General features: G+C 43.5%; 1 protein-coding gene across 1 annotated transcript in view; it reads left to right on the top strand.

The window, feature by feature from the left end:
• CABIN1 (calcineurin binding protein 1) overlaps positions 1 to 24038 on the top strand; it is a 116619-nt gene that overhangs the window by 65304 nt on the left and 27277 nt on the right. Inside the window, exons 31-32 of the mRNA XM_059485268.1 lie at positions 20233 to 20396; positions 23594 to 23690. Coding sequence (XP_059341251.1) covers positions 20233 to 20396; positions 23594 to 23690 — 261 coding nt within the window. The remainder of the gene's footprint in view (positions 1 to 20232; positions 20397 to 23593; positions 23691 to 24038) is intronic.

Raw genomic sequence — 24038 nt, 5'->3', positions numbered from 1 at the left:
TACAGCATTTCAGAATCACCAGGCTCCAGTTATTCCAGTGATACTGAAGTGAGTAAAGTATTTCCAAAAATGTGGACGAACCTGAAGCTAGGCCAGGCTTTTATGTCCATGTAGCTCATCCATGGAGAAGTTTGTATGCAGCCATCCCAAACTCAGTGACACCACAGCACTGCCTTCTGTCATTGGGATCTGCTCAGTGTAGAGTACATATTTCATGTTTGCAATCCATGTGTGTCACAGCTCGTGGCAGATTCAGTGTTAAAGAAAGCTGAAATAGAATCATAAATCAGATTTTAAAGAGAAGGAGGGCTTGCAGGTCTGTGTTGTTGTATAATGAAGCTGGGATTTCTGAGGTGAATGCAGTGCAATGATTTCAAAGGTATTTTCTTGGTAGCAAAAGGGAAAATACTGGTGAAGGGAATGGAAGTGTTGAAATGAAATGCACATTCCAAACACTTTGTAAGCTGAAACACCGACAATGGGATAAACTTAATCCTTAAAAATTGTATTTAGTGACACATAAAGGTGCTGTTTTCATGCCTGTAGCACAGTAGTTTTTTCAACAGGCTTGCAAGAAAAACATATGGCTTTGTTTGCCCTTAGACTGACAGCTCTGTACTAAAGGTCTTACTGAAAATTGCTTTCTTCCCAGCAGGTTTCAAGTCAGGGTATTTTCATTGTAATTTTTTTTTCCAATTAATAAGAAAGCAAAAGTATTTTTCTGAATTATTTATACTAAAGAGAACATTACTTTTAGGACCAACAAAAATAATACTTCACATTTTCTAGTGTTTCAAATAAAACATGCAACTATGTACACAGACATTTTCTGAAAGTTAAGCTTATTTCAAACAAAGAGATTTTGGAAGCTTAGGCTTTTACTAAATGTTTTTTTTAAAACCTTCTTTTCAATATTTAAATTGCATGAGCAAATAAGCAATGCTCTATATAGTTTGTAAACAGAACACTCAGCTATAAAAGTATTAGAAACTGACTGAAATTTAAATTAACAGCAGTGAGTGTGTTCCAGCTGGAGGGAGTTTTGGTAGGAAACAGAGTCAGCACTGGTAGGTTGTGTTACAGAATTTCAAGTGAAGAATTTACAAAAAAACCCAGTGTTGATTGCTTTGGAGATCATCAGTGTCTTGATGTGAAATTCCAGAACAGTCCATTGCCCTTGATGACATGCAGAAATATCCACTCCTGTGCAATAAAAGTTTTTATTCCAAGTTGTGCCCCTTGTCACCCAGGCACTTAGAAAGCAAAAGGATTTGAATTAGGGAAGAAAAGAGGAGACACATAGACAGGATTTAACTGTATTACACATTTCCTGCCCAGGATTTCTCAGCCCAGCACTGAGACAATCAGTCAGTGTGACCCTGCTGACAAAGTGTGGCACAAATCATTTTAGGCAGAAGGGTGGGTCTCCACTTTGTGAATTAGCAGTCAGTGAGTATTGCTCTGTCTGAAATCACTGCTGGAAGTCACAGCCACTGGTTTTGGGCTGAGCATCAGGGTGACAGGCTAGGCAGGTAAACCATTCCCTTGTAGGCCCATTTGCTGGGTTATTTTGTCACTGTCTTCTTAATATGTCACTTCTCTCCCTTCAAAACCTGACAAGTCTCTGCATGCCTTTTGTGAATAATTGAGCCAGAGTAAGATTTCCTGCCTCTGTATGTTCTCAAATCAATAAGGTAAAGCAAAGCAAAGTGTCTTTCTTCCTGCAAACTTGTGTCTGAGAGCTGTCTCCAGCAGCAGACTGGGGTGACAAAATGAAAGGCCCACCAGGAGATGAATCTGAAGCTGAAGTCTTTTAAGTATGTGGGCAGCAAGGCAAAGACAGCAAGACAATGAACTGCAGATTTCTGTTCCAAGTCTCCTTTCAGCTTCATTTCTTCCTATTGCTGCCTTTTGACATCCTCCTCTCCTATTTTTCCATTTGCACTTGTTCTTTCTTCTTCCATTTGCTCTTTTGAGAACTACAGTTCAAATGTCATGTGTAGGCAAATAATTTGATATGATTTTATATTTGTTTGTCTCTAGACAGACAGCATATTGTCCATATGAAATTCCCAAAATAGTACCTTTATCTGTAGAAATTGCTGTTCTTGAGTAAGTTTTTGAGGTATAAAATTATATCAAATTCAGTTCTAGCACTGATGGAAAAGAGAAATTTTCCTGGAAAATATTTATATAAGACCACAAAATTTGCCAGTCTGGATTAGACAGGGGTTTCTAGGCAAATATTTCAATTTGGTAGCTATTGTTATTTTACTGTTTGCAAGAAAGAAACAAGAAAGAACTCAAGAAAATACTTGAGTTAAAGAAGGCAAATCCTGCTGCTGGAGGAATGATACTTTCTAGTTCCTGTAGGACTTGCACTGAACTGGAAACTTCAGATTACTCTTATCTCTACAAGGAAAATGAAGTCATCTGTAAGTGAAAACAATGTCCTACTTCCTTAAAAACAAGAGGTGAAATCTACCTCTGCTAAGTGGAAATAGAGTTCATGCTAGGATTTACAGTGCATATCCTTCAAACTGAAAAAAACCCATTTGAAAATGGAACAGAATTTGAAATGACCTTAACCAACTCATATGTTGTGTTTGCAAGGAAAGCTGGCACCCTTATCTCAGCAGTGCAGAGAGGCCTCAATCTTTGTGAACATTCATTATTCACCCTGGAACATTTCATGGAGAAATCCCAGAGTGCAGAAGTGTAAAATCATTTCCATCTGGCTCCTTGTATTGTGGCACTGGGGAGCACATGCTGGAGCTCACACACTGCAGGTGATTCTGGCTCAGGTGTTCATCAGACTTTTCCTGATTTGAAGAACCAAAGATTTTTAAACAAAAAAAAAAATTAAATGAGGCTCAAAGTAGGAAACATGGACTGCAGTACAAACTTGTCAGTTTTAATGGTCTTTAATGTTTTTAATGGTCTTTCCCATAACTGAAGGGCAAGTATAGGACATGGTCTTTGAGGATTACCAGTGGCACCTAGGATGATTGTTTTCCTTTCTCAGAGATAGTTTGCTGAGCTGAAACTATTCATTCTGAGTATTTATTTTTAAAAGGACAAATGTTAGGTCATCTTGTTGACTCTGGGCATGTTTCAAGTTCCCTGTAATTGCTCTGTCAGTCCTTTTCCCATCCATCCTTCCTTGCCAAAATGCATAAAGCCACATTGTTTTGGTCCTGTATCACCTAAACTAAACTTAAAAAGCAGTAGAAGTTAGCTGTTTCTACAGCCCTCATTGCGCAGTGTCTTCAGTTAATAAAACAAGAAAGCAGTGTATCAGTTTTTACCCTTAACCAACCAGAAAACTTAAATATTGTGTCTAAATACTGCTCTGTATAAAAGTGGTGAGTGAAAAGGCCTTTGGTTTTAGGTGGTGTTGGGTCTGACCCAGGAGCAGCAGCAGGATGGTGCCAGCCCCCCTCTGCAGGAGCCTGGAGCAGCAGTGCCTGCACAGGGCTGCAGCTCCCAGGGGTGTGGGTGGGTGCCTGAGAATAACTCAGGGACATTCTGACACCAGCACCAAAGCTTCAGTCCCTTTCTATGAGCACCAGGTGCTTCTATCCACTTGTTCTTCACAACCTTTCTGAATTTGGAGCATCTCTGTAACATGTGCCATATCCAAATCCTGTGCTGTGGGGTTATTCCCACAGGGATGCCACCTACCCTTCATCCAGCAGATGTGTTTTTTACCTTAGGTAACTAATTTGGAATTATTCTGCTCAGTAGCACTGTAAGTTATGTACACCTGCACATGCAAATATTGCAAAATTCCTTCTGCTTGTGAAGGTTCAGACAACTGACTAATGCTGTATGCTGTAGGAGTCTGCAGTGCAAACATGGGAAATACCATGGTGATTAATGAAAATGCCAGTCAGAGAGACAAAAAGTTGATAAGAAACCTTTGGAATTGGACAGAATCAAAGATAATACATGGTGAAAAACATATCCTTTTAAACTTTGAACATAAAGAGACAGTTTCAAATGAGTGAACAGCAACAGTGTGTTTAATTCCAGGTACAGCCACTACTTAATTTGCATAAAAAATGACAATACACAGGAGAAAGCCCCAGTGTAATAGAGGAGATAGGAGCTCTAATGTGACTAAAGGAGCAGATGAAAAAGGGCAGGTCAGAAAGAAGCTTATTTGCATGAATACATAGAAAGTAAGTATTCATTTCAGTTCTGTATTTAAAATGTAAATCTGTGCTATGCAGTCAAAAGAGTAAAGGTTAATGGATTTTTGAAGTGGTAGTGTTAAAACTGTGTTGTTAATCAATATAGAATTTGTTACTGCCTTTGGTGGAAAGTTGTGAGAGGCAGTGAAGACATGGGTTATTTTAGAGAGTGGCAATGCCCATAGTGAAATCTTTAAAACAAAAGACTTAAACCCTCTTACAGTTTAATTGGAGACAGGGTATTGTTGATTAATATAATTTTATAGAAGGTAAATAGGGTAGCTGAGTTATTCTTTAGCTATTTTTTCAAGATGCTGTTAAGCATAGAAGTATGTGTATGATTTATGCAAATAAGTAGGAAGTGGCAAGGCGTATAGGGTTTTCAGTGTGAGAACCCTTGGATTCCTGTGCTAAGAAAATAGGAACATGAAGAAAAGATGGGTAAAAAGTTGCTAAAATGATGGGAAAGGAAGATAATGTTAATACCTGATTTTTACCTATAGTGGTGTTACTTATAGTGGGTACTGTTGTGGTTGAGAAGCAAGGTATTAAACACGAGGTGTTAGTAAACAGGATGGATTTTGAGCACTTCAGAATAATCCTAGTAAGTGGAAGAGGGAAAAAATCCAAACCAAACCAAGTCCCTGCAGTGCTTGGAAAGGCAAGGAAGAGGTCAAAGCAATTGCCCTGCCTGCAGAAGTGAGAGAAAGGAGCAAGTAAAGATAAAATGTTTAAACTTCTGAGATTAAGGTAATCTCAGAGCCTGGATCAGTGGCTGGGAAAAGAAGATGAGTTTAGCTGTGCTGAGCTGAGATGGAGAAAGATGTGTCAGTGAGTTTGAGGCAGGATTACATGGACTGAGGTTGGTAGCGGGCTGGCGCACATTTGGGGTCTCTTAATGGGAGACTGACCAAAATCATCAAAAGCAGGGAGAGAGAAGTCCGGGGGAAAAGACAAGGGGAGGTCTTTTGTTTTCCCCCTCAAACAGTTTGAGAAAGGCAGAAGCACATAAGGAAAGAAGTGACAAAGGGCTGGAGCCAGAGCGCTGCCAGCAGCACCCCTGGTAGCACCGCAGGGGCCGGGGAGGGGACGATGTGACAGTGCCAGCGCGGGATGGGTGTCCGAGGGGATGAGGTGACAGTGCCAGCCCGGGATGGGTGTCCGAGGGGACGATGTGACAGTGCCAGCGCGGGATGGGTGTCCGAGGGGATGAGGTGACAGTGCCAGCGCGGCATGGGTGTCCGAGGGGATGATGTGACAGTGCCAGCCCGGGATGGGTGTCCGAGGGGATGAGGTGACAGTGCCAGCCCGGGATGGGTGTCCGAGGGGACGATGTGACAGTGCCAGCCCCGGATGGGTGTCTGAGGGGACGATGTGACAGTGCCAGCGCGGCATGGGTGTCCGAGGGGACGATGTGACAGTGCCAGCCCGGGATGGGTGTCTGAGGGGACAGTGTGGCAGTGCCAGCCCGGGATGGGTGTCCGAGGGGACAGTGTGACAGTGCCAGCCCGGGATGGGTGTCTGAGGGGACAGTGTGACAGTGCCAGCCCGGGATGGGTGTCTGAGGGGACAGTGTGGCAGTGCCAGCCCGGGATGGGTGTCTGAGGGGACAGTGTGGCAGTGCCAGCCCGGGACGGTGTCCGAGGCCGCGGCGCCGCGTGTCGCTGCCGTGCGGGGGAGCCGGGGGTGGCCCCGCGGGGGCGAGCGCACAGCGGTGCGGGCTGTGCCGCGGCGGGGGCGGCCCCGCGCCCGGCCATGGCGGCAGCTGCGGCGGGGAGGCGGCCGGTGGCTCTGGGCTCGGCTCCGCTGCGAGCATCCCGGCGGGCCCCGCCGCCTCGGCGCTGCGGGCGCAGCAGCGAGCCGGCCGCGCCGGGGAAAAATAGGTCACGGACGGGCCTTCGGTGGCGGCGAGGTGAAGGCCGGTGAAGCGGCAGCCGCGGGGTTAAACTGGGTCAGGGAATATTTCGGGGAGGTTTGGCGGACAGGTGGGAGCAGATAACTGGTTTTTATTAATGCTCGCGAACCGACAGCGGCAGCTGTTGGCTCCGTTGCCCTCAGCGGGATGGCTGCGAGCCGGGCTCGGCGGTAAGCGGCACCGACATCCTCTTGTCAGGCACGGCCGGCCCCGGCCCGCAGCCTCCCGACGGCGAAGGCAGAGGCAGAAATAAAATAAATAACTGTCCGCGGCGGCAGGAAATCCGAGGTATGCGGCTTCCAGGGCTCGGGCAACTCCGGTGCGAGAGGAAGTGTGAGCCGGGCGGGGGCGGTCAGGTGGGGGCGCGGGGGCGGCGCGGGGCCCGGGCGGGGGCGGGGGCGCTCCGGCTCCGCGGCCGCCGGGGAACTCCGGCGGAGCCAGCCCGCGCCTCGGTGATGGTGAGTGCGGGGGTCGGCTTGGGGAACTTCCCCCGCGGGGAGGCCGGGGCTCCGGCGGGCACAGATGCGGTGCTGCAGGAAGTTCGGTCTCTGTGCCCGCAGCAGCAGCGCGAACAGCTGCCGGCTCCCCCGCGCTGGAGGGCGTTCCTCGGCGTGCCGTGCCTTTGCCCTTTGCCGTTCCGCTCGCCCGCGGGCTCTCGGAGCCTCCCCTCAGGCTGGCCGTGACCTGCGGGGAATCCCTTTACCGGTGCTGGGCGGGCTGCGGGCGCCGCTGGGCTCATCCGAGCCGGAGGGAGGGAGATGAGATCTGATGACATTTGCCGTCGTGGTTGGGAAATACTTATTTCATTAGTTCGGTTCGCCTGCGGTTAGAGGCTGAACAGAGCTGCTTTGCTGCACGGGCAAATCCTGAGGGCGATGGGAAACGGAGGAGTCGAGAGAAGTTTGGAAGGGGGGACGAAAGGGTGAGGGATTTTTTTGTTCGATTCGGTCTGTATTGTTTGGGATTTCTCCTTCCTCCGCTCTCTGGGTGGGATGAATTACTTAGCACCCTCATTCCTAATGCAGCCCTGAAGCTTTGAGGGGCTTTTCGGTCGGGGTGGCACCGAGCAGAGAACAGCCCAGCTGTGCTGTGTGTGCGCTCCCTGCGCTGCTGCCAGAGCCGGGCGCACACGGGAGATTCCCCCGCTCAGCGCTGACCTAACAGCAAAGCCCGTTTGTTGTTCCGTGCCTGTTTTGCATGAGCCACGATGCTGGAACAGTTGCTGCTTCATTCAGCTAAAGAGAGAGAGAGAGGATAAGAGGATTCCAATTTAATTAGCAGTTTGTTAAAACCGGTCAGCTTTGTCTGGTCACATGTTTATAATTTTAGAACGTATGTCTTAATTGCAGTAAATTCTGGTGTTGTGCATAAAGCAAGTGCCACATGCTGTTTGCGGCATTGGCTGTGGCAGCTCCACGATTCTGGTTTTTTAATTTACTGCAGCCTCTGTTTGTTTGAGCAATGGCAGATTTTTGTGTGTGCAGGGGGCATTTTGCATGAAGCAGATCTAAGAATTAAAGCATATGCTGTAGAGGTTTTTATTACCCAGGGAGCTGCAAGTTGTGTCCCTTCTATTGGAGCATATTCAGGTTGACATCTTGAATACCCAGATACTGTTTTCAGTAATAGCACTGTTGTGTGTTTTTAGCATCTTTATTGGAATCTGAAATACTCTAAATGTTGAGGCCTTCCTAACTCCTCCTCCCCCTCAATAATTACTCTGGTTGTTCTCAAATAATTTCTGTCTCACAGTATCACTGAAATCAAACACCGTACCCTGTCTTCTGAGCTGATTCTGCCATGCCTTGTGTCAGACTGAGCTCTTGTGGTATTGCTGCTGGTTGAGCACTGAAGCTCCCCTGTGTATACTGTGATTTATGTTACTGTAAATAGGGTAATTAAATTATTGCTTCCCTGCAATGTCTTGTTCCTCTGGTGTTACCAAAGATCAGTCAGCTTTAGTTGGGGTGCTAGGCAGCTGCTGTTTACTTGAATTAGGCATTTCCACTAACTCTTACAACTGGATAAAGAGCTGCTTTTGTTTTTCTGAGGAAGTCCTGGCAGTGTCTGAAAGCAAGACAGCATAAGGTGTTAGCACACATATGTGTCCTCCCCCGCAAAAAAAAAGGTAAAATACATGAGAAACAGAGTTACTGAAATTCTTTTTTGTTGCATGAATTCCTGTATCAGAGGAGAAAAGATAACTTGAGATTAGCTGTGGGGTGCATAACAGAAAGAGATTTTTTTACCTTTTATAGCCGTCAGGATTCCTTCAGGGCCTCCACTTGCTGGACAGAGAAGGGAAGTGTGCTGTGCATGCTGCTGTAGAGGGGGGAAATGAGATAATGAAATTAATTACTTGTCAGCTCCTAATGGCTTAATTGGAGGCTCTTAATTGTTGAGGATGAAATGTGCAAACTCATGTAGAGCTGTGGTTTTTGGAGAGGAGTGTCTTCCCCAAGGCTGTACCCACTGCATGTGGCTTTTTCTGGTTCATAACCTCTATTATGGAATAATTGTTTCTTACTACCTATTTCAAATAAGCTGCTTCCTGCCCTCAACTTCAGCTGACAAACTGTTTGAAATCCAGGATGTGTATTTCTGTCATTCCTAAGCCAGTAGGAAACCTCAGGCAGAGCTGGGACCTTCAAATACGAATTAAGTCATGTGTTTACAAACACAAGTCTTTCTAGAACTGCCCTTAGAAAAAGGAGCAGGGAACCCTAGTCAGATCTTACAGGATTCTGGTTTGAAAGGCTTTTCTGTTGGCTCCTGCTGTCACTTTATCTCTGTCAGAACACTAGAGGAGTTTAAATGTTTGTTCCTTCTGCTTTCCATTGCTATTTTTCTTCTCAACATTGACAAAAGATTTGAGTATTTCTGCATGCTTCCAGATTGTGTGCACATACCAAAATACCAGCCTGTCATAGAACATGCCATTCTTGTCACTTCCAAAAGTGTTTTCCAATAGTGAACAGTTATATTTTTTTAGTACTATTCCTGGTATGTATTGCATTTTATATTTCACCTTGGTTGGTAATGCTTGTTTATATTAGTGCTGTTAAAAGTACTGACAGTTCTTCATTAAGTTCCAATATGCAGCTCTCTTAATTTTTATAAATAACTTCACAGTCTATTCAGTGAGGTTAACTAGCTTCTTTCATAATCATGATTTGTTATTAAATAAGCTGCAAAACCCCCTACCTATGATTGTTTTGAAATCTGTGGCTTATAAACTAAAAACTAAACTTATAAACTATGAATGTAAGGTCATAGTAGCTTTAAAGAAAATTGCCAGTGCCCAGGCAGAGCAGTTGTCACATATGGATTTGTCACTTCTGAGCAATGACATGGCCCTTTCCTGACCAAGTTTCACTACGTGCTCTCCACAAACCTGATTTTCTCTTGTGTCACCTTGAGCCTACTTTACTTTTTCTTACTTACAGTTGAGAAAAGCTACCCAACAGGTCACTGAGGAAAAATGTTCTCTTTTGAAAAGTCCCTGAGTGGCCCCCAAAGTCAGGTGGTGTGGCTGTGTGGTCACTCGCAGTGCTCTGAGGTGAAAGTGTTGTCTGAAAAATGCATCTTTGAAGGAGGATGTTTCTGGGTAATTTTTATGAAGATATAATTTTTAATCAAGATAAAATTAAAGTGAAGTCTTTTCTCTACCAGGAACATCACTTGACTGCATTTTATGAGCTGCCATCTGATGCTGCCGTAGAGGATTTTCTGTTTTCAAAAATGGTGATGGAAATTAGTAGCAAGCATTTTCTGGACCTTTTGATTTATATTTCTTCAGGCTCAAAGATCTCAGCAGGATCTCCTAATGCCATGTATTCTAGTGATTTGGTACTGACAAGAAAGAACACTGACTGCTTTATCAGTATTGTTTTCTGAAATAATAGCATTTTCCTCTGAGCTGCTGATCCAGCCCTCTAGCTTTTGATATTTTCTGAGACTTGGAGTCTAACACAGTGATATAGATGTAAAATGTAAAGGTGCATATGTCACTTTTCCTAAGCATTTGATGAACATGCTGAAATATTTTGCAAACACTGGGATTTTATGGACTCTCATCTTGAAATTTTACTCTGTGATTCTTTATGTAGAGGAGAGTAAAAGCTGAAAGTCTGGGCTGTCAGTGCAGGGATGCTGGATGTCAGCTGTTGGGTGGGAGTGGGCAGTTAAGCATTTTGTTTGTTGCAAAGCAAGGGATGTAGGATGGGAGACCAGTTTGTGTTGGCATAAAAACTGGAGTATTTTGGTAAAATAACTTTTTAGCACTCTGACAGCCTAGTTTAACATACTCAAAACCAATGAGTGTTTATGTATTGGATAATCAGTAATTTACATCTAAAACTTGGTATTTAAGTAGATGAAAATGCATTCCTTCAGATCCTTCGAGCCTGAAGAGTTTCAGGCTGAAACAGCAGAAGTGACATTCTGTAAAAGCAGGGGACCCTTCCTGCAGTGTTAGAGCATGAGGAATCTCTGAACAGCTCTTCATGTTAATTCAGAATGTGAATCCTACATTACCAGTGTGCTGAATCTCAACAATTAGCACAGCACTCAATGTTACAAAGTTCTTGTCCTCCTTTCCTTCCTGGAGCTGTATGTACTGCTCTGGATGGTGGAGGCTGTGTTGTGCTTTGTGCCCAAGCAGTTTTTAAGGCAGGAGTGTTGTCAGAATAACCCCAGCAATGCTCTGTGCCAGGCTCACTATTTTCGGGTGCTACAAATGGTACTCAGAAATGATAGCTGATAGTTCTGTGTTCTGAAGCAATTTTCAATTTTCTTAAAATTAGGCTGAGGTAGAATCACAGAATTGTAAAATCACAGAACAGTTTGGGTTTTAAGAGGCTTTTAAAGGTCACCCAGTCCAAATCTCCTGGAAAGAACAGGGACATCTTCAGCCAGATGAGGATGTTCCAAGCCCTGTACAGCCTGACCATGAATGTTTCCAGAGATGGGGCATCCACCACTGCTCTGGGCAGTCTGTGCCAGTGATTTGCCACCCTCATTGTGAAATAAGTTTTTCATTATATCCTGTCTAGATCAACCCTTCTTTAATTTAAAACCATTGCCCCTTGTCCTATTGTACATGCCCTGCTAAAATTGTGTCCCCATTTTTCTTAGCCCCCCTTCAAGTATTGAAAAGCCACCCTGAGCCTTTCCCAGAGTCTGAGCAGCCCCAGCTCTCTCAGCCTTTGCTCCCACAGAGCTGCTGCAGCCTGTGATCACCTCTGTGGCCTCCTCTGCACCCCTGCAGTGGGTCCAGGTCTCTGCTGAGGTGAGAACCTTGGGGCTGGACACATTATTGCAGCTGGGATCCCCAGGTACCCTTCCTTCCCCCAAATAACTCCAGTTACAGTTCCTTCCCCCAAATAACTCCAGTTACAGTTCCTTCCCCCAGATAACTGCAGTTACAGTGCCTTTCCCCAAATAACTCCAGTTACAGTGCCTGGACCCTGCTTTGTAACCCCTGGGGATCCTGGGACAGTCACTGTGCAGACAGAAGTGTTGGGATATGGGTGAAAACAAAAAATATCTCATAATCCTTAAACTTGCTTTTCTCTGGGAGCCAGCAGCTTCTCCCAGCTCTGTGTTAACCCAAATTCTCTGGTTCTGCAGCTCCTCCTTTGGGAGTAAGACTGAATGCTGGGGCTCAGCATTGGTTTGCCACTGACAGAATTTCTGGTTGTAATTTATGTCCCCTAACATTTGCCATCTTTTATGCCTTAGCCATCATCCTTTGTGTTTAAGGGAAATAGTAATTTCTAGTTTGTAATTCATCTCATCCTGACCTGGAGCCTGTAATAGCTCAGGTGAGCCACATCCCCTAAATGCCTTTTCCCCTCTGTAAAATGTTTCTGGGTGGTACCATTAAATGTGTGTGTCTGTATCAGAGATGTGTGGAATTAGATTAAATTAATGCCACGTGTTGTCAAAAAAATGAAAGTTTGCTGATGTCCTCAGAGGGCTGGTGCAGAAGCCTGCCCATGGATGTACCAAGCTTCTTTCATTGCCTTTTAGTGCCATTTGCATCTGATGCCAGGCAGTCAGCTTGTAGCAGATACACAGAAAAGTTTTTAGCAGGAAAATCCTCTTAATTCAAGGAAAGGCTGTCTGTTAGGTGAAACCAGCACCCTGTCGCTGTCTAGATGTGCCCAGCTCTCCATTTATTTTGGTGGTATAGAAGTCTTCTCACATCTGACCCCAGAAAATGGCAAAAAATTTCAAAATACTAATAAAGGATTTTGCCATCAAAGTTTTCATATTCTTTCATTAGATTTCTGCATCAAGTTATTTGTGTGTGAGAAGATTCAGAAGCAGTCTGTGTTCTCTGGATTTCTGTGCTTTATATCCTCCCAAAGAAAAAATTCCAAACTCTTTCAGACAGGGACCTGACATGAAACCAAAATGTACCTCAAAAAAGGGTACTGAAGTAACAGAGGCAGAATCTGAAATTCCAGCATGGGTGAGGAGAAACTCCTCAGTGTTTTCTGTTGAGTAGATGGAAGAGCCTGACTCAGTCTCTGGATGACTTCTGCTCTTCTGCATCCCTTTGGCAACCTTGAATTGTCTGCAGGACACAGTGAATGAAACTTAACTGTTGGTAATTTAATTCCTAACCAATCCTTCTTTTTTTTCTTTCCCCTAAAATACAGTTGGGAAAAGGGAGCAACTTATAGAGGAAAGATGATAAATGTACTTAAGTAATTTGTTCCAATCTTTTTATCATGAACTGACCTTCCAGCTTGAGAAGTTGTCCAGCTGTCCAGAAGGGAACCTTTGTTAATGTTGGCAACAGAAAAGAGGAAAAAAAAAAAGTCAGTGTTCCACAGCTTTATCTTCGAATCCACTTTTGCTTTAGCACCCCAGATTTGCAGGTTAGAGGAACGAGGGACTGAACCAGAGGGAGTTCTTGCAGTGCCCTGGAGAAAGATGCTGAAAGGTCCAGCACCCTGTTGGTGTTAACCTGGAGGAGCAGTGCAGGGAGCAGCCCCTTCACCCCGAGGTTGGTGCATTGTGCTCCCACCTCTGTGTTTGCTGCATTTTCCCCATTGTGTTTGCTGCATTTTCCTGTGTTTGCTGCATTTTCCCCATTGTGTTTGCTGCCTGCTGCAGAGCCCCAGAGGGAATGCAGCTGTGTTATTGTTTGAGCACAACTGCACCTTCAAACCAGGTTTCAAGAGGCTGGTGTGTTGCTTTTCCTTTCTTTCTTTGTCTTTCTTTCTGTCATAGCCATGCACTAGAAGAGTTTCTTTATTTCTTTTTCTTACAGTCTAGTTAGCTGTTTCCCTTTAAAAAAAAAAGTGATGTGACTTTCTGTTGACATGGTTGTGAAATCACATGGTACATGGGAACCATCAGAGTAAAAACTCCTCAAGCCTCCTGACTGGGTGAACATAAACCTCCAGATTCTGCCTGGCAAGTGGCCAAACCCAGAGCTCTGCAAAGGCCATCTCCAGGCCTCAGTTTCTGTTTCATTAATTCCACCTGAACTTGTAACTCATCTGAACAAGGCATTTCTGCTTTTATTTAATTCTTATGCAGCAAGGAAATAATTCCCTTTCCCTGCCTCCTGTGTGCATGTCCCTGCCTTGTGCTCACAGTCTCCCAGAGTGGCTGTGGCTTGGGTGTTCTTTTCATGGGGTTAAAACCAATTTAAAGTCAAATCAACTGTAAAATGATTGTTCTGGAAATTGAGAAGTCTAAAATTTAAGGCCCTGCAAATACATTGTATATTGAAGAGAGAAATAAGAGGTGAAAATTGTCCATTATGTTTCTTTATCAGCATATGATGATTGGAACATGTGGAGCACTTCCATTTGTCAATATTTTTTCATGCTGCTGTCTTTGCTAAAATAAAGTTACAGAATTCCACAGTTCTTCCAAAATGCATACATGCTGTTTATTCATTTCCAAGTGTGTGTGTATTTAAAAGATAAGAAAATGACAATATTTGCCTTATAGACTAGAAATTGTAATCCTGCTTGTTCTTCACTTACTGAAAGGAGATTCTGCAGTTTTGCCTTTATTTCTGTTTCCTTTGCCAGGCTGATAAAATGTAATTTATGTATTATCATATTTTTAAATTCATTCTGTTACTGTTCTGTGTAATAACTATAGTCTGGAAGAGTTGGTAGGATTTTCCTGAAATCAGCTCAGTTAAGTAAGCCAGGGTTGCTCTATGACACAGGCCCTGCAGATAACAATTTTAATACTCTGAATACTCTGCTTTCCTTTCCTAATACTTCTGTGCCCACTTGCATTCCTGTTCACAGAGGCAGAATTGTTCCATTACAGGCTGGATAGCAGTGGGGATGCAGTGAGGAATTGAGGAAGAAAAATAATAGAATTATCTGCAGAAAAGGAGAAAAACTCAGGTGACAGAGGAAAATAATAAGAGATAGGGGAGCATGTTAAGGTTGGTTGAGGAAAGATGGTTTAGAAATTTGCCTCGTGGGGGAGGGGGCAGTGGTTTTAATGGTTGTGCTCAGAGGTGGCAGGAAGTTGTGAGGGGAGCACTGAATAAAGCCATGCTGGCAGAGGAGGGTGGGGACATTCAGTGCTCTGTGCTGGACCTTCCTGACTTCACATAGAGAACTCTCAAACCCTGTGTGCTGAATCTGTTCAGCTTCAACCATATTCCTTTCCTCTGCAGGCACCCAGAGCAAGACAATAAAATTAAATAAGTAACTAAAAAGACAGGACATGAGTAAAACTGGTGGTATTTCAGTATGTTGTGCTTAACCCTATATAAAAGCAGAGACTTTAGCAAAGTGGGAGCTTTCCAGGGATTATACAGCTGTGCCTAGTTCAATTTCGATTTTGAAATACCATGTAGGTTGTTACATTATTAATTGTTGCCTTCCCTGAACCACTTAATTAGTTATTTTGCTAGTTTTGACATACTTTCTAACAATCTTAATATTTAAATTATTTTTACTAAAGGCTCTTAGCAGGACATTACTGAGGCTGACAGATGAGGAAATGTTTGGTTTTGGTTTGGGCATTTGCAATACATTTTGTTGTACGTAGTGCAACTCGAACTTCCAGGACCCTTTGGGAAAAAAAAAAAAGGGAAGAAAAATTGGGAGTTAAGTAATGGGAAGTCTTTATTTGTATTAGTGTGGGGTTTATGTGTTTGCTTGTTATATGTGAATTGGATCATGTGGAGCATGACTTGCATTTCTCCATTTCCATGGAGCAGGGAGAGAGTAAAGTTTGATCAGTGCTTAGAAAATGGCTCACCCTGGAGCTGTGCCTGGCAGCAGCAGCCATCCCCAGGGAGCTTTGCTGGGATCTGTCAGCCTCTCCTCCTCAGAGAGGCATTCCTAAACCCCAGGGAATCCCCTCCCCTCAAGTTCTGGAGTAAGCATCATGGAGGAATAATAAGCACTTCCTTCCTTGCTATTTTCAGTGCCTGAACTAGAAAGTCCCAGAGAGCTGCAGCTCTGCAGGGGGAGGCACAGCCCCAGCCCCAGCTGAAAAACAATTGTACAAGTGTCACCAGCATTATGGCAGCCTGGCTCCATTATTCAGTTTTCTATTTAATGTCATGTTCAGTGTGAAGTTCTCTGCAGGGTTTTCAGTGCTCCCAGATTTATTTTTCCCTAGCAGCCTGTGTCAGGCTTCCCCCGCCCCCACTCTTGCAGCGTGTTTGTTTTGCCAGGAAGGCATGGAGAGCAGCCTGATGTTTTGGATCCTGAGAGGCATTTTGGGCTTGTTGGAAGTGTCTCACTCCTTGCTCTGGTTTGGTGTAAACAGCTCTGCTGGCTGTGGCTGCAGGGAGGAGAACCTTGCAGCACTGGCAATGGTGGCCAGCAAACACGAGCGGGCGTTGGATGGAAAATCCTTCCAGAGCTGGAGACATTTTGTCAGGTAGCCTGAGTGGCCATAACCAGCTACAAAACCTTTCAAAGAACTGGGAATTGTTGGCACAAGGATCTGCACTCTTCTGTGAGTGTACTTTGCCAACAAATCTCAATTTTTAAGTGATGTTATAAAAACTTTAGTTAAACTGAATAATAGTTCCTGGTCTTCTCCCCACTTACATCTTTACGGACTTTGCATTTGTGTATTTCTTAAGCTTTATTAAAAGTAATAAAAGCCCAGCACTGAGCTTCTTAAAAAAAGTTGCAGTGTGTGATCTGAATTTGGAAGTGTTCTTCCTGAAGTTTATTGATATTTAGGAAGGAAAAATTAATACCCGACGGGTTTTATTAAACTTCTCTTTGGAAGAGATTTAAACAAGACATTCTGTAGTTTCTGACTGAAATCACAGTTTTAAAAGTTCCATATGACTCACAAAATGAGCTCTGATAAACTCACTTTACCCTCAGTGTTTTGCATATTGCTTAACACAGTTTCAGTGATGGAATGAAGATTGCTCTGGTGGCAGGTTTCTTTCTGCTTTTGCCTCCAGGCTGCCTGTGGAACATTGGACCCCTATCTATTGCTGCTTTGCATTTATGAAGCTGCAAGTCAACACATGAAAAGTTAGTGACTTTCCTTTTAAAATCAGTCCTACTTTTGTAATTGCAGTGGGAAACCTGACACCCCTAATGTGAGTTTTAATTTAACCTCTTTTAATGTGCCCTGGAAGACAGCAGCATTCTCCAAAATACACAACTTTGTTTCTATCTGAGGGGCTTTTTCCTGGGTTTCTGGATGCAGTTTGTATATTCTGTCATTAAAAATGGCTCTAATACTAAATTGTTGTAAAATTCAGTACTAAATTTCCAGGCTAGCATTAAAATGGATACATGGGATATATGAGAAGGAGCTGCAAAATTATTTCCAGCTAATTCCAGATACAGTATCTGATCCAAGTGATCCTCTTGATTCAGATGAAAGATGAGATAATGCTGAAAAAGACCAGGAACCTACCTACAGATTGGCAGAGTTCCACTCCTACAGTGTGCTGGAGTTGACCATAAATTGTTTTGTGTAGTTAAATTGGCTAAGTAGGTTGTTGCAATGTGGTGCCATTATGAGGCATTCACTTGTTTTGGGATTTGGCAGGAACCCAGTTTACATACGTGCAGAGAAGCAAAAAATAGCAGCTCCAGAATGTGTGTTTCATCTGTGGGCTGAAAGGAGAGCCATTGTATGGTTTGGAGGAAGAAAAGGCATCTCTGTTGAAATAGAAGTATGTGCTGGTTTACAGAGCTGTCACCTGCAGGATCTGGGTGAGCTCTTGGCCATGGGAGGTGTTTGTGGCATTGCTGGAAGGGGAGGCAGTGCCTGGGGCTTGGCCATGGTGCTCCTTTAGGTACAGTCTGGAGAAGGGAAGCTACAAAAAAGAGCTTGAAAGAAAGCTTCAGGGAGCAAAGAGGAAGAACAGCTTTAGTGTGGTCACTAGGGAGTAAGAGTAGAGAGCATAAGGAAAAGCAAGGAAATTTGGCAGATTAGCCTGTGCATTATATCCAGTTGAAGTCACTGTTTTCCATGTAAAAAACATGGAGATTAATCCTCTGATATTCCTGTGTTGTTTGTTCCTGACTTCCTATACATCTTATGGAGTGGAACCAGAGATTTTCTGCAGACATGCAAAGGAAAGGTCCATTTTACACAGGGGGTTATGGATCTGCCTTTCTGCTCAAATGTCATTTATGATTGCAGTAATCATTTTCTTTGCTTCCACTTTGTATTAAGTTCTGAAGAGTTTTGATCACACTGAAAGTAAAGCTAAACAAATCTAAGCAAGACCTTTAAACAAAGATAAAGGAGTAAATATTTGTATATCCTGCTCTCTGAACAGGTTTGGAAAGGCAAACTCTTTTCCAGTCAGGTACTCCTATCAATGAGACTTTTCTTTCCTGCTTGTTTACGTGATCAGAGGATTTTCATCTTAGGAAGCTGCTACAGGAAAAGCTTCAGAACCAAATGAAATACAAGGGAAGGGTTTGCAGTGATGCAACAGCAGTTTTTGTGAATGATCATAATGTAAATCCCATCCTAACATACAAACATGGTATTATGTGCAGTTCATTTTTTCAGGTATGGTTGACTAGGATGCTGACAGCATCCACAATAAACACCTGAAAACAATCTCATTAGATGTATTAGACATGGCAAAATCTGAGCTAACTAACCCTAATTAAATTATATTTGCTATCAGCCGGCAGCCTTGCTCCCCAAAGATTCCCTTGTCCCAGAAATTTAATTAGAAGGTTCAGAATTTATGGCCAAGTATTTGAATCTGCCACTAGAAAATGGATTCTGCTGAGGAATCTAATTCTTCCTTTTGGACTGGTTAGTCCACAGTGAGCATTGATGATATCAAGGCTCTCACCAAGTTCCTAAGACATTTAATAACAGATTGTTTGAAGATAGAAACTTGCTGTGAGTGCATATTAACAGCTTTCAGGCCAGGAAAACTTACTTGAGGTTACTCCTTATTTTTTTGGTTAGTTGAGCTTTGACTAGGTAAGGTGTGTTCATTGACACTGAAGAAAAATGCACAGTATAATTTGGGCTTTGCTTGCTCTTTCTTGGAACAGTTCAGAAGCATATTTAGAAGGTTTGCTGTGGCTCCTGTGAGCCTTGCTGCTGGCAGGAATCAATTGACTTAAATCCATATCTCACTGTCTGGGGGAGCTCAGCTTTTATCTGTCCCTTATCCCCTGTCCCTCTGTGAAATTCCACTGCAGAATCTGCCCCTTATTTTCCCAGCTGTGTCCTTTTTAGTTGGATCCCTGTGAAGGTTTCCTGTTGTGTCCTTTTCAGTTGGATCTCCATTTAAAGGTTTCCCTTGTCCCCCCTTCTGCAGGGAATCTGCTTGTATCCCTTTCAGTTGGATCCCCTCTTTGAAGGTTTCCTTTCCCCCTCTGGTTGTGGTTTTTTCATTTGGATCCCTGTGTGAAGGTTTCCCTTGTCCTCCCTCTGCAGGGAATCTGGTTGAATCCCTGTGTGAAGGTTTCCTTTCCCCCTCTGTAGGGAATGTGGTTTTGTTTTTTTCAGCTGGATCCCTGTGTGAAGGTTTCCCTTTTTTCCCCTCTGCAGGGCATCTGGTTGTGTTTTTTTCAGTTGGATCCCTGTTTTAAGGTTTCCTTTCTTTCTCTGCAGGGAATCTGGTTGTGTTTTTCTCAGTGTGATCCCCATTTGAGGGTTTCCTTTCCCCTTCTGCAGGGAGTTTTTTCAGCTAGATCACCATTTGAAGGTTTCCTTTCCCCTCTGTAGGGATTCTTGTGTTTTTTTCAGTTGGATCCCCATTTGAAAGTTTCCTTTCCCCCTCTGGCTGTGTTTTTCTCAGCTGCATCTGTATTTGAAGGTTTTCTTTTCCCCTCTGCAGGGAATCTGGTTGTGTCCTTTTCAGTTGGATCCCTGTGTGAAGGTTTCCTTTTGTGTCCTTTTCAGCTAGATCCCCATTTGAAGGTTTCCCTTGTCCCCCCTCTGCAGGAAATCTGGTTGGATCCCTGTGTGAAGGTTTGCTTTCCCCCTCTGATTGTGTTTTCTCCAGCTGGATCCCCCTTTGAAGTTCCCTTTCCCCCTCAGGCTGTGTTTTCTCCAGCTGGATCCCCCTTTGAAGGTTTCTTTCCCCCTCTGGGTGTGTTTTCTCCAGCTGGATCCCCATTTGAAGTTCCCTTTCCCACTCAGGCTGTGTTTTTTCTGTCTAGATCCCCATTTGAAGGTTCCTTTCCCCCTCTGGGTGTGTTTTTTCCAGCTGGATCCCCATTTGAAGTCTCCCTTTCCCCCTTAGGCTGTGTTTTCTCCAGGTGGATCACCATTTGAAGTTCCCTTTCCCCCTCAGGCTGTGTTTTTTCTGTCTAGATCCCCATTTGAAGGTTCCTTTCTCCCTCTGGATGTGTTTTCTCCATCTGGATCCCCCTTTGAAGGTTCATTTTCCCCTCAGGCTGTGTTTTTTCCAGCTGGATCCCCATTTGAAGGTTCCTTTCCCCCTCTGGGTGTGTTTTTTCCAGTTGGACCCCCCCTTTGAAGGTTCCTTTCCCCCTCAGGCTGTTTTTTTTCCATCTGGATCCCCCTTTGAAGGTTCCTTTCCCCCTCTGGGTGTGTTTTCTCCAGCTGGATCCCCATTTGAAGGTTCCTTTCCCCCTCTGGTTACATTTTTTCCATCTGGCTCCCCATCTGAAGTTTCCTTTCCCCCTGCAGGGCATCTGGCGCATCCCCGTGGATGAGATCGACCGGCCGGGCAGTTTCGCGTCTCATATGAACCGCTCCATCGTGCTGCTGCTCAACGTGCTCTCCCAGCTGAGGGACTACAGCACCCTGCTCAAGGTCTCCTCCATGCTGCAGAGGACCCCTGACCAGGGAAAGTATGAGACATTTATTTCATTTTGAGCCATTTGTTGTAAAGCTTTCCAGTGTGTTTTGTTTGCTGTATGAGTGTTTTATTTAAAGCTCTTCTTTGTTTAGGGAAAAAAGTCTTTAGACAGGTTCCCTTGGGAGTAGAGTGGAATTGTTGGTTTTCTTGGGTTTTACAGAGATGGGGTAACCGAGAGGAGTTTTAAAATATTTTATTCTATTACCATTCTCAATGAATAGTGAGACACAAAAGATATAAAACTCAATGCTATTTTATCAAAAACTAACTTAGTTCTTAGTTACAATACCTTATGTTTTTCAGCTTATTGACTTTTACTACACAATGCTACTATTACTTCTATTACCATTATTACTTCTAATAGTATTATTACTTCTAATACTATTATTACTTCTATTTCTATTATTACTTTTAATTACCTATATTTTTTCCCTACGTAGTTCTACTACAGTGGATCTTTCACAATTCTAATTCTCTAAAATATCTAATCATTTTACAAAACCGTATTTTAAAACTTACTAAAACTTGCTTTTAGTTCAATCTCTCTCTCTTAACAATGTCATCTCTATTCCATAATAAGTCAACACACTTTATCTCAGTGTTTACATACAGATGTGTCAGACCATGTGAGCTTTATATCCACAAACCCATTTCCTACATGGAACGATGGTTGATTTTTCTCAAGATTATGATTCTCTAAAGTAGCCTGGAGTTTCTGTGCCTTTCTGCTGAGACTCAGAGCAGCCCTGGGGGTGCCCAGCAGCCTTACAGAGGTGTGGTGTGTCACGTGGAGGGATTCTCTGGAGGAGCAGAGTGTGCCGTGGGCACCCTGTGCTGGCCCTTGCGTAAGAGCCAGAGGTCAGGGCCCAGCATCCTGCCTTCCTGTAATCCTTGATGGCCTCAACAATGCCTGTGTGCCTCTTGGCAGCTGATGCTATTTAAAAAGCTTATCCTGTTCAGGGGTGATCTAATTTTAATTGCATTAACCTTATTTAAGAAAAAAAGAAGCTATTAGTGTGAGCTATATATGGACTCGTATCAATGGGAGGACCAAAATAAACATCCAAGGAAAACACTGAGGTAAAATTCTCGTAGGTTGTCCTGTGGGAAATGTTGAAATTGGTCTCTGGCAAATGTTTAAGAAATGAAACATGAATGATTGATGGCAATAAGTTGGAGGAATTGAAGGTTTCTTCATGTGTTTTTGAGTGTGAGTGCATGTGAATTTGCATGGAGTGTAGTGTGTCTGGGAATATGTCACCCCTTGTTCAGCAAACTTGAAGCCAAAAATACTTTGACTTTTAACATATCAGAAGAACTGAACCATAGAAGGTTTCAGTTTCTGTCCTAAGCAGACCCATAGCTGTACTAAAAATATTATGTTATTTGTAAGTCTAGACTGAATTCAAAAAACAAATAATTTGACATGTTAGATCAGCCAGTGCCAGCCTTGGTGAGGTGCAGTTGTTAGAGGAAATTAGAAATAGAGATAATTCTGGGTGTGTCTGGTATATGCCTGGAACAACCCTATTTTTAAAAATAGGGTGGTTTTAGTTATTACTGAACTAATGAGGAGTCAGATGTTTATGAATTGCTTTTCAGAGAAAAGAGAGCAAAATTACCAATTTAACAATCATAGAGAGGATATATGTGTATTTAAAATGTTGGCCTTTTGACTGAAATAATACCCTTCAGAGTTATTTACTTGATTTCTAGGCCTCTCATTCAAACCAGCTAATTCTGAAATAGAAATTAAGTTTTCCATTAAACGTGATTAGGTGGGAATGACAGCTGGAAGTGTTTTGCTTGAAAGCAGACTAAAACATTGTGTCCAAATACACTGAAATTACAGTGCTCTAGTAAATTAAATGAAGCTATAGAGTGAATGTTTTACACATACAATATTATTTTTTTGTAATACTTACTAGGAAAAAAGGTAGCAGCACACCCATGAACCCAGGATTTTTAGAGCTAAAAATCCTGAGTTCAAAGGCAACTGATATGATCAAAGAGAGAGGATTTGCTGATGTCCTTAATCTCACATGCACGCTTTATCCAGAACATGAAAATCACCTGAGAGTTCAGCATAGCTTTGTGTAACTATAAGGTTCTTTTTCAAAAAAAGGATTGAATAAAAAGCTGGTATTTGAGGGGCACAGAGGGCTTGATACAAGAAAACTAAATATGGTTGTCTGGTTTGCTCTGGGTTTGGTTGCTTGGTGTTTTCCCATTTCTCCCCTTCCCTCTGGCTGCAGGCAGAGGTGTCTTCTGCTTCATCTTTGTGTCATCTCTGATCTTGTGGGGAGGGAAACAAAGCTAAAGTGTTAAATCCCAATATTGTTATATTTCCGAATGCACCTGTAGATTTTTGGTTTTTTCTTATGTTTTAAAGTTGTTGTGTTGCCTTTTTCTTGTTTTTCTTTTGATGTCCTTTGTCTTGGTTTAAAACACAGGTGTATGTTAAGGAATGCAGGAGCCTCCCCTGAAATGAAAAATGTAAATCCCCTCCCTCTGAATTGTTATAATTTTGAAATTAAGGGGCTCTCAGGCAGAGGTATGGGAAAAGGTTCTTTACTAGGAAAATTAAAAATGCAAATGCAATAGTACAAACAAAAAAAAACATTGACAGAGTCAGAATATGCCCTGCCCCCTGTGTGTCAGGGTGGTGTCCCAGCCCCATCCCATGGGGGCTCAGCCCTCCTGCAGTGCCAGCTGTGGCTCTGCTGCAGCAGGGATCCTGCACAAGGGGGGAGTTTTCCTCTGCAGCTCCAGGGCTGCTGCAGATGGGCCTGGGCTCCCTCTGGCCATGCAGGGCAGCAGAAAGCTGCTCCTCTGGCAATGCAGGGGGCAAAGGCTGCTGTGCTGTGCCAGGCTCAGATTGGATCCAGGCAGGAATGCTTGGCTCCTCCCCTGGGCACAGCATCTCCCCATGGGATGCTGGCATTGGATCAGCCCTGCAGGGACACTCAGTGGCCATGGACAGCAGAGATCTCCTGGAGGGAGGGTTGGCTGTGGGAGAGATAAAGAAAAAACTGCCCATGAACAGCAGAGACCTGCCCCACCATAACAGATGGCAATAAAATACACACCCAGCTAAATCTTGCAACCTAAGGCAGGCCTGGTTCTTGCTTTGGAGTGCTGTGAGTTTTGGCAGCTGATTCCTTTCTCTCTCTCTCTCGCTGGGGACAGGAAGTACCTGCGTGATGCCGATCGCCAGGTGCTGGCCCAGCAAGCCTTTGTGCTCACAGTGAAGGTGCTGGAGGACACCCTCAACGATCTCACACAGGTGAGGCAGCAGGGCTCTCCATGGCTCTCATTTAGTGATTAGCTTCTGCAGTGTTCACTCATTCCTTAGATCTCCTGAGATTCAAAGACTGCATTTATAAGCACTTGCTTCTAATACCTTTTGCTTATATGACACTACACAGAAAAATTTCTTCCAGCATTGTTGATTTTTTGGTTTTGAATTTCAGTAACAAGTACAGTTTGCAATAAGGATTGAAAGATTGCAGTAAGTTTGGTCTGACTGTCCCTGAAACATCAAATAGTGGTAGATACAAGTAGTGTTCAAGATCTCCATTTTCAGGTGCGGTCTATAGGAAAATTCCTTTTAAAATGAAGTAAGATTCCTCTT

Source organism: Ammospiza nelsoni, chromosome 18 (genome assembly GCF_027579445.1).
Source record: "Ammospiza nelsoni isolate bAmmNel1 chromosome 18, bAmmNel1.pri, whole genome shotgun sequence".
NCBI classification, from domain to species: domain Eukaryota; kingdom Metazoa; phylum Chordata; class Aves; order Passeriformes; family Passerellidae; genus Ammospiza; species Ammospiza nelsoni.
The sequence above is the reverse complement of the archived record's forward strand: the minus strand, read 5'-3'. Positions and strand labels throughout refer to the sequence as shown.